Raw genomic sequence first — 11820 nt, forward strand, 5'->3', positions numbered from 1 at the left:
TCTCTCTCTCTCTCTCTCTCTCTCTCTCTCTCTCTCTCTCTCTCTCTCTCTCTCTCTCTCTCTCTATATATATATATATATATATATATATATATATATATACACGAACAATTGGTAGTTAAGCAATAACACACTGTGGCTAGCCGGGGATCGAACCCGTGTATTTTAGCCCGCCTCGTGGGAAGCAAGTCACAATTCACAATTCTTAACGTGTAGTTAGATAGATAATTAGACAGATAGATAGGTAGGTAAATAGATAGGGAGAGAGATGTAGCTGTCAGAAAAGTCTACTGTAATGAAGCTCACGCAAGACGAAGTATTCCCACGGATATATTATAAGACAAGGCACCTGCCAGGTCACAAGACAAGGTACCTACCAGGTCACGAGACAAGGTACCTACCAGGTCACGAGACAAGGCATCTACCAGGTCACGAGACAAGGCACCTACCAGGTCATGAGACAAGGCATCTACCAGGTCACGAGACAAGGCACCTGCCAGGTCACGAGACAAGGCACCTACCAAGTTGCGAGACAAGGCACCTGCCAGGTCACCAGACAAGGCCCCTACCAGGTCACGAAACAAGGCACCTACTAGGTCACGAGACAAGGCACTTGCCAGGTCAAGAGACAAGCACTTACCAGGTCACGAAACAAGGCACTTATCAGATCACGAGACAAGGCACTTACCAGGTCACGAGACAAGGCACTTACCAGGTCACGAGACAAGGCACTTACCAGGTCACGAAACAAGGCACTTACCAGGTCACGAGACAAGGCACTTACCAGGTCACGAGACAAGGCACTTACCAGGTCACGAGACAAGGCACTTACCAGGTCACGAGACAAGGCACTTACCAGATCACGAGACAAGGCACTTATCAGGTCACGAGACAAGGCACTTACCAGATCACGAGACAAAGCACTTACCAGGTCACGAGACAAAGCACTTACCAGGTCACGAGACAAGGCACTTACCAGGCCACGAGACAAGGCACTTACCGGGGTCATGAGATTCGTAACAAGCGACTCTATTTACCTTACACAGAGGATAGATATTACTGTGCATTATATGATGAAAAAATATAATGATAACTCACGCATGCTTCAGCTCCGTGCACGCACGCATACTCCGTGTCAGGCGTGTAAATCTGCGCCTTTGTAAATGAAGTCTTTGGTTTGGAAATTTATTATCTTTGTAAATCAAATACGTGTATATGGTTTGTCAGTTACTGTCTTTGTAAATCCAGTGACTGGTTTGCAAATTATTGCCTTTGTAAATCAAGTGTCTGATTTGTAAATCAGAGGTTGTTTGTAAATCAAGTATCTGGTTTGGCAGTTATTGTCTTTGTGAATCAGTTGTGGATTTGTAAATTAAATGTTTAATATATCAGTTATTCTTTTTGTAAAACAAGTGTCTTCTCTGTAAACTGTCTTTGCAAATCAAGTGTCTGGTTTGTAAATCAGCTGCAAATTTGTAAATCAAGTGTTTGATTTGTAAATTGGTGTTTTTGTAATAACTCGGTGTCGCATTTACAAATTTATGGAAGAATGTAAATAACGTAAGGTCTGTAAATCACTTTGGGCTTTGCAAATCAGTATCGCATTTGTAAACCTGTGGCAGTTTGTAAATAACTTAAGGTTCATAAATCACTTTAAACTTTGTAAATTATTTTAGGCTTTGTAAATCACTTTAGCCTTTGTAAATTATTTTAGGCTTTGTAGATCACTTTAACCTTTGTAAATCACTTTGTAAATCACTGTGGTTTTTTGCAAACCCGCTTACCGTCGGCTTCTGCAATACATTGAAACTCGGGTAGCACGAAATACCGAGCTATGGCAGGAGGTTATTAGAGGACATAAATACTGGGTAATTTAGTGGAGACAGTCCTTCAGGAACCACCTTCTGCTGGTCTCCGGCTGTAACAGGACTCCGAAGTAGTGGTGGTGGCGTCGTTGTTTGTGATTAACGTCTCGTAATACGTATTCACTCAGGTTCGGGTGGCGAGGTTATGGCCCTTCTCATTCTGTGCTCCTGTGTTCTGGTGAGAGGTGTATTTGTCGCGGACAAAGTGGATGTGTGCGTGCTTACAAGTTACAGATTGTTCTCTAGTGTGCTTGTATGTACACACGCACACACACACACACACACACACACACACACACACACATACATACACACACGCACACACACACACACACACACACACACACACACACATACATACACACACGCACACACATACACACACACGCACACACATGCACACACACACACGATAAAATGAAGCTCATGGAGCAGAGAGAGAATGGACCTAGTAGCGACCAGCAAAGAGGCGGGGCCTGGAGCTGTAACACGACCCCAGCAACCACAAATAGATAAGTACAAATAGGTGAACACACACACACACACACACACACACACACACACACACAGAGGTGGGGCCAGGAGCTGTGACTCGACGCCTGCAACCACAACTAGGCAAGTGCACACACACACGAATATTGACGAAGATTGGGTAAAAAAAAAAGATTGTGTAAGAGCTTAATAATAATAACATGAAAATAGTGCCGAGGTGTGGTCAGAAGGTCAGGGGAAGAGTCCCACCCACAGGGATACCAACTTATATAATAAAAAAAAGAGTAAATGGCCTAGGAGTCGACTTCACACCAAACTTCTAAATGTCAGGACTGGCTAGTAGCAATTTGTTATGTATGTTCAGGGGTAGGTTGTCATCCGTTATTTATAAGGATGTTGTTTTCTTATGAATGCTTTCATGTATTGTGATTACGTCAATGTGTGATATACATGTATACTGTATATTTTAAATAAAATATAAAAAAAAAACTTCTAGACTGAGATTCACACACAATAAATATAACATCAAAATCCTATGCAAAGCTTGCAGATATAAAAATGGATTCTTTTGTAATCTGGTCACGGAGGTAGTGATATCGATGACCACTGCGTAAGTGAGGCGCAGGAGTACGAGGCAACACCTTGTAAATCTCCTTACTTCATATAAAGTTGAATAAGTTCAGAAGCTTGTTACAAGCCTGGTCCAAGAACTATGAGGAGTAGGTTAGAAATCAAGCCAATGAAAGCTGAAACTTACGTTATTAGATGACTGGACAGAGACATAATCACAGATTATAAGATACTCAGAGCACGTTTATATTGACTCACTCTTTAGTAGGGGATTAAAATGAGCGAGTGGAAAAAAAATTGGAAAACTGGAGACAAGAAGTTCAAATTAGCCTAAGGGAACATAAGAAAGAATTCCACCAGTGTGAGGACAGTGAACAATCCATATACAATGAGAAGGGATGTAGCGGAGGTCATCTGGATACAAGGATTCAGAAGTCTATATGTAGATATACGTATATCTCTACTATCTCAGATATGAATGAGCCGAAAGCCGAATCAGGTGATCAAAGTGCTTGGAAAAGTTCCAGCAGTCGGACACTTCCTCGTAATAAGAGCAACTGCATGTACTCTGAATACGATCTTTTTCTTCTTGCATACGATAATACCAAAGCTGAGTTGCCAGAGCCACCACCATCTCAGTGTTATGACGCAACAGACAAGAAAGCCATGATTTAACCCTCTGAGCTTTGTGACTTAATCCTGTGAGTTAGGGTATGGAGAGGCCAGGATTACGACCAGACCATTTGGTCAATGTGTGGATATCGTGCTTAGAGAGCGTTGCGCATGTATAATGATCACCAGATACCGGCATCACTATGGTGCTGCCATCTGTCGGCGAAAGCGCAAGCGCTAAGCAATCATAATCCAGGTTTGACAGATTAATTACCCCGGCGATCGTGAGGAGGATAATGACTGAATGTCTGAACGGTTAAATCTGTGACAGTCGATCTCTTTGCAGACTCGACTCCAAAGAAAAAAAATTAGACGTCAGAATTTATCATAATCAAGTCTTCACTATTATTAAAGGCTTCCTGCATTCCTCCAGCTCGATTATTCTTCAGAAGATGAGCCGTACTGTACCTTATTAGTCAGTATGAGCCGTACTGTACCTTATTAGTCAGTATGAGCCGTACTGTACCTTATTAGTCAGTATGAGCCGTACTGTACCTTATTAGTCAGTATGAGCCGTACTGTACCTTATTAGTCAGTATGAGCCGTACTGTACCTTATTAGTCAATATGAGCCGTACTGTACCTTATTAGTCAGTATGAGCCGTACTGTACCTTATTAGTCAGTATGACTCGTACTGTACCTTATTAGTCAGTATGAGCCGTACTGTACCTTATTAGTCAGTATGAGCCGTACTGTACCTCACTGGTCAGTATGAGCTGTACTGTACCTCACTGGTCAGTATGAGGCGTACTGTACCTCACTGGTCAGTATGAACCGTACTGTACCTCACTGGTCAGTATAAACCGTATTGTACCTCACTGGTCAGTATGAACCATACTGTACCTCACTGGTCAGTATGAACCGTACTGTACCTCAATGGTCAGTATGAACCATACTGTACCTCACTGGTCAGTATGAGCTGTACTGTACCTCACTGGTCAGTATGAACCGCACTGTACCTCACTGGTCAGTATGAGCTGTACTGTACCTCATTGGTCAGTATGAGCTGTACTGTACCTCACTGGTCAGTATGAGCTGTACTGTACCTCACTGGTCAGTATGAGCTGTACTGTACCTCACTGGTCAGTATGAACCGTATTGTACCTCACTGGTCAGTATGAGCGGTACTGTACCTTATTAGTCAGTATGACTCGTACTGTACCTTATTAGTCAGTATGAGCCGTACTGTACCTTATTAGTCAGTATGAGCCGTACTGTACCTCACTGGTCAGTATGAGTTGTACTGTACCTCACTGGTCAGTATGAACCGTACTGTACCTCACTGGTCAGTATGAACCGTACTGTACCTCACTGGTCAATATAAACCGTATTGTACCTCACTGGTCAGTATGAACCGTACTGTACCTCACTGGTCAGTATGAACCGTACTGTACCTCACTGGTCAGTATGAGCTGTACTGTACCTCACTGGTCAGTATGAACCGCACTGTACCTCACTGGTCAGTATGAGCTGTACTGTACCTCATTGGTCAGTATGAGCTGTACTGTACCTCACTGGTCAGTATGAGCTGTACTGTACCTCACTGGTCAGTATGAGCTGTACTGTACCTCACTGGTCAGTATGAACCGTACTGTACCTCACTGGTCAGTATGAGCTGTACTGTACCTCACTGGTCAGTATGATTTCTGCTGTACCTCACTGATCAGTATGAGCTGTACTGTACCTCACTGGTCAGTATGAACCGTACTGTACCTCACTGGTCAGTATGAGCTGTACTGTACCTCACTGGTCAGTATGAGCTGTACTGTACCTCACTGGTCAGTATGAGCTGTACTATACCTAATTGGTCAGTATAAGCTGTACTGTACCTCACTGGTCAGAATAAGCTGTACTGTACCTCATTGGTCAGTATGAGCTGTACTGTACCTCACTGGTCAGTATGAGCTGTACTGTACCTCACTGGTCAGTATGAGCTGTACGGTACCTCACTGGTCAGTATGAACCGTACTGTACCTCACTGGTCAGTATGAGCTGTACTGTACCTCACTGGTCAGTATGATTTCTACTGTACCTCACTGGTCAGTATGAGCTGTACTGTACCTCACTGGTCAGTATGAACCGTACTGTACCTCACTGGTCAGTATGAGCTGTACTGTACCTCACTGGTCAGTATGAGCTGTACTGTACCTCACTGGTCAGTATGAGCTGTACTATACCTAATTGGTCAGTATAAGCTGTACTGTACCTCACTGGTCAGTATAAGCAGTACTGTACCTCACTGGTCAGTATGAGCTGTACTATACCTAATTGGTCAGTATAAGCTGTACTGTACCTCACTGGTCAGTATGAGCTGTACTGTACCTCACTGGTCAGTATGAGCTGTACTGTACCTCACTGGTCAGTATGAACCGTACTGTACCTCACTGGTCAGTATGAGCTGTACTGTACCTCACTGGTCAGTATGAGCTGAACTGTACCTCACTGGTCAGTATTAGCTGTACTGTACCTCACTGGTCAGTATGAACCGTACTGTACCTCACTGGTCAGTATGAGCTGTACTGTACCTCACTGGTCAGTATGAGCTGTACTGTACCTCACTGGTCAGTATGAGCTGTACTGTACCTCACTGGCCAGTATGAGCTGTACTGTACCTCACTGGCCAGTATGAGCTGTACTGTACCTCACTGGTCAGTATGAACCGTACTGTACCTCACTGGTCAGTATGAGCTGTACTGTACCTCACTGGTCAGTATGAGCTGTACTGTACCTCACTGGCCAGTATGAGCTGTACTATACCTAACTGGTCAGTATAAGCTGTACTGTACCTCACTGGTCAGTATGAGCTGTACTGTACCTCACTGGTCAGTATGAGCTGTACTGTACCTCACTGGCCAGTATGAGCTGTACTGTACCTCACTGGTCAGTATGAGCTGTACTGTACCTCACTGGCCAGTATGAGCTGTACTATACCTAACTGGTCAGTATAAGCTGTACTGTACCTCACTGGTCAGTATGAGCTGTACTGTACCTCACTGGTCAGTATGAGCTGTACTGTACCTCACTGGTCAGTATGAGCTGTACTGTACCTCACTGGTCAGTATGAGCTGTACTGTACCTCACTGGTCAGTATGAGCTGTACTGTACCTCACTGGTCAGTATGAGCTGTACTGTACCTCACTGGTCAGTATGAGCTGTACTGTACCTCACTGGTCAGTATGAGCTGTACTGTACCTCACTGGTCAGTATGAGCTGTACTGTACCTCACTGGTCAGTATGAGCTGTACTGTACATCACTGGTCAGTATGAGCTGTACTGTACCTCACTGGTCAGTATGAGCTGTACTGTACCTCACTGGCCAGTATGAGCTGTACTATACCTAATTGGTCAGTATAAGCTGTACTGTACCTCATTGGTCAGTATGAACCATACAATAATACAGTTCGTACTGTACCTCGTTGGACAGTGTGAAATGTATCATACCTCGTTGGTCAGTATCGCAGGAGTCTCCTGTACTACCGTAGTCAATAATGCTAGTCTCTCCACTCACTATTACAATCAACATCTCACAACCATAAAAATTCAGGTTAAATCCCCAGGCGAGGTTAGACTTTCCAGTACAATAAATCTTCTTATGATATATACACTAATATTTAAAACATATTTTATTAAAAACAGAAATAATAAATTTTCGGATACTGAACGACGTGAACTTAGGAAAAAATCAATGAAATAAGAAATGGAATAAAAAAAAAGGGCAGAGAAAGTGAATACTAAATACGACCTCCAGCGAGAGTGTAAAACTGGTCGCTCCAGTCCTGGCAGCGCAATATTTTGGGTCGGGAAACATGGGCAAGAATATTCCCTGGTCTTCCTACTGGCAGGGAACTTACGTAGGGATTTTTTTCTCCCTTTTCTTTAGGGGTCCTCGTGGGAATTTTTTAATCCCAAATGAAATTTAATAAATGTATCAATAATAAATTGATAATAATTATTAATAAATAATTGGGTGTTTTGGTAAATATAAATAAATTAAGAAAATATTATGCATTGTAAACTGAGATATAAAAGCAATAATTTAGGTGTATGTACAACTTTGTATTAATTACGGTGTAAATGAATGCGTTATTTTGTACACCTTGGGTATTAACCTGTGCTTGATAGTATTCTCTACCCAATAAATATTACTGTCTACAGGATATTACCCGGTAGCAACTAGATATTGTCTTATTTTCACTAAATATTCCCCTGTACCGCAAGATATTATCCTGTTCTCACTAGATATTACCCTATATCTACTATATACTATCGCTTAAGTAGAATCCATTAAACATCACTTTAAAAATCTATTGAGCTTTACACACGAGTAAGGAGCACCAAGGTAGAGTCCACGTGTCCAGGAACAAACGAAGGCTTTGGATGGTGATAGCATTCAGCAAGGAGGAGATCTGAACCTCACGAGTTTATAACAGAGGTGAGTATCTGTTCATATACTTTTGGTGAAAGGTCGCATGTGCAACTAATAAAGAATTTTATTGCGATAAAGTTTTGCCTTTAAGGAGTTTTGTCAAGCAAATACAAATAATACAACGACACAGAGGATATATATATATTGGTAACAGAGTGAGGTGAAAGTACATAAGCACTACGATTGGCCTACTGGCCCATGCTACTGGTAACAGTATTAGCAGTAGCAGTAGTATATGTTGTAGTAGCAGTTATTGTGAATTATTATTATTATTATTATTATTATTATTATTATTATTATTATTATTATTATTATTATTATTATTATTATTATTATTATTACTATTATGTGAACAAATCACCTGCAGGAGGCATACAGGGCATTACCTGAACTATTACCTACAAGTAATTTGGGTGAGGTAAGTGGGACTTAAGTCACAGCAGGTCGCTGAACTGTAACTCTCTCGTTGCCTACTCCCTCTCACAATAAGCTAGACCTGACATTAAATTACTAATTATAATATTTAAACCAGCTACTCTGGTAAATTAAAGTTGTGGACTGTATATAATTAGGCTTGCTGGGTACACAAAGTATAATTGGTATTAACACTTATTTAATTACTGTAGATGGATCACACCACAACACCTGCCTAACACCTAGACCCTATATTGGCCAGCTAGAGATCTAAATGCAAGGACTAATGGTGCACTACCCTGTGAGTGATGTTCACATCCCTTTTCTTCTGCCATCCACACGTAATTATTGAGGTCCCGCAAATTTCCTGTGTGAATTCTTCAGAGGGGACATTAACACGGGTTCCTAATTACAAATTCTGGCCGAAAAAAACTTAAATGACATTCGAGAACGCCCAATCACATTGCACAACTCAGTCCAGTGTTCACACATTAAATTCAATATGGCATCTCCTGTCTGCGTCACTCTCCGGCTCTTCCACACCTCCCTTCACTTAAAATTTCTCGAAGGGTCCAAACAGCTTCACATTTTAATAGGCAATTATTATATTATTCATTTATATGTTCGACCTTTAGGAAAATTATGTAAAAAAAATTCCACAGTAGTTGTAGTAGTAGCAATAATAATAGTAATATTAATACAAGCGATTTGAAAAGAATCATCATTTACTTGGTATCCCCAGTTTTGAAGGGTACCATTATCCTAGCAGATGTGGCAGAGACATTGTTGTGATCTTTGATCTTAGACTGTATGTATAGTCCTTGTGGCTTAGCGCGTCTTTTTGATTATAATAATAATAATAATTTGATCTTTGATCACTGCTACTACACTTAGTAGCAGTAGTAGTAGCAGCAGTAGCAGTAGTAGCAGTAGTAGCAGTATTGTCGATAATTCTACCAGTATAAGCACATCTGTTCGTATCTGTTTGAAATGTACGCAGACACGTGGTCACATGCAAGTACAGGAAGTCCAATATTCTATGGTGATCATAGAAGCTGGCTAAGCTAGTTTTTTGGGTCCACCAGGCGGAAGACACTTGACCATCGCGAGGACAGGTTCCTCACAAGGACGACGCCCTTAAATTCCCACCTTCTATTTTACAGTAAAGTTCTTGAGCTGATATCCCGGGCCAGGTTCCTAGTATATATGGGGCGACGAACAGAGCCTTCCTCACTCACACTGCTTCACCCTTCAAAATGAAGTTTGTAAGTAAGATCTATATGAATATTCAGGGATTATTGTTGCTGATTATTATTATTATTATTATTATTATTATTATTATTATTATTATTATTATTATTATTATTATTATTATTATTATTTAAATAATTTGTGTGATGAGCTTAACCGTGTGAACCTTTTAGCATAAGAAGAGGCTTAGTGCTTCATCCGCTTAGAGTGACACACACAGGCTGTTGTGAGCTTAGTCGAAAGAGAGCGAGAGAGAATATAAAAGAATTTTGTCATGATCTAGCAGTGTATGACCTTGGTGCGGTTCCTCCTGCTGCAGGCATCGCTGCTGGTGCTGGTACTGGCCGTGTCAGCGGTCTTCGCCAGCCCTGTGCCTGGCAAGAAGTTTAAGAAGGGCGGCTTTGGTATAGGTCGCGGCTTCGGCTACGCTCCAGTCCACGTGATTCCAGTCCGGTACCCTGTCTACGGGCACTATGGTGGAGGTTACGGAGGTGGTTTCGGTGGCGGCTACGGAGGTGGCTTCGGTGGCGGCTACGGAGGTGGCTTTGGTGGAGGCTTTGGCGGTGGATTTGGTGGCCTGTACGGCGGTGGCTTCAGCAGAGGCTACGGCTATGGCTGGTAGATCAGATGTTCAAAGATCGTCACCAGTATCGTTGCTATGTAGTTGTGGAAAGTACTAAAAATTATGAATATTTTTCCAATAAATTCTAATATAATAATTTATTTATCTTTCCCGTGCATACTATTTTCATACTATATATATATATATCATGTATATATATATATATATATATATATATATATATATATATATATATATATATATATATATATATATATATATATATATATATATATATATATATATATAGATATATATATATTAGTTTGTGTGTGTGTGTATAGTTCATATAGAGAAAAGTATAAGAAAAGTTACTGTATGAAATACAACGGTTCAATTATGTTAAAATTACATGTTAAAAGTACTTGTACTGTGAAATTCAAACTTCTCTGAGCATGTAAATAACCACAGCGTCTTAGATATCGTCAATCTTACTCTATAACATCACCTTAAATCATCCCAGCAAACTGTGTGACTTCTCTCACCTCTTTGTATCCTTTGAGAAGTGACCCACAGACGCATGTGACCACAGACAAGGGAACAGCCATTCAACTAGGTGAGTACAAATAGGAAGCGAGTTTGTCTCGCGCTCAGCAAACGGAGGAACGAACCTTCACCACGTCTTGCGCTGAATGACCCACGTAGGTTCAGCGCTTAATATGAATTAATAAAAATAATTCCCTCACCTCAATCTAGCACGAAGATACATGCCTGCTGGCTGCTCAAGTTCCTAAATCTTATAACCGCTCTCACACCCCTCGTAAGTCTTCCGTGAACCTCCCCTTCACCCGCCCCTCCTAAGTCTTCCAGGAACCTCCCCTTCACCCGCCCCTCCTAAGTCTTCCAGGAACCTCCCCTTCACCCGCCCCTCCTAAGTCTTCCAGGAACCTCCCCTTCACCCGCCATTCATTCAAGATTCATACATACTTTTGATCAGTTTATATTACTCCTTCGTTTTCACACAACTAAATCAACACAGCAACTCTATACGGCTGCGTGAATTGCATATTTTTATTAACGTTTAAACTCTTAATTTAATTGCAAAATTCAAACATTCTGACTTGTGAGGGAACGATTCAGGATAAGCAGACGGAGTACTGAGTCTCCAATACTCGTGCACTGAATGACCCACATGGGTTGAACGCTTTATGAAATACAACGCAGTATGTATAACCAGACACAATGATCCCTGTTATACCACAATTTATTACTATATATTTTGAAATAATTTTTTTTTTTTTAAAGTTGTTTATTCCACATTATTGGAACTCCTTCTTAACCTTTCGTTCGTTCAGATAAAACTAAACTTAATTCCTTTAACTACTTTGTATTAAATGTTTTCCCAATTTTTTTTCGTTCTTTAACTCAGTGCTAATTATTATTATTATTATTATTATTATAATCAAGGGGGAAGCGCTAAACCCGGAGGATTATACAGCGCCTGGGGGGGGGATGTGGAAGGCATTCAGGCTTAATTCGGGGAACTGGAGCACAGATCCAATTCCCTA

General features: G+C 41.2%; 1 protein-coding gene across 1 annotated transcript; it reads left to right on the forward strand.

Moving 5' to 3' along the window:
- The first annotated feature begins 9628 nt into the window (after positions 1-9628).
- On the forward strand, positions 9629-10411 carry LOC128684647 (keratin, type I cytoskeletal 15-like). The gene is made up of 2 exons (XM_053770926.2): positions 9629-9704; positions 10010-10411. The coding sequence occupies exons 1-2, from the start codon at positions 9696-9698 to the stop codon at positions 10310-10312; spliced, it is 312 nt and encodes a 103-aa protein (XP_053626901.1). The 5' UTR covers positions 9629-9695; the 3' UTR covers positions 10313-10411.
- The last annotated feature ends 1409 nt before the right edge of the window (positions 10412-11820 follow it).

Source organism: Cherax quadricarinatus, chromosome 5, assembly GCF_038502225.1.
Source record: "Cherax quadricarinatus isolate ZL_2023a chromosome 5, ASM3850222v1, whole genome shotgun sequence".
Lineage (NCBI taxonomy): Eukaryota > Metazoa > Arthropoda > Malacostraca > Decapoda > Parastacidae > Cherax > Cherax quadricarinatus.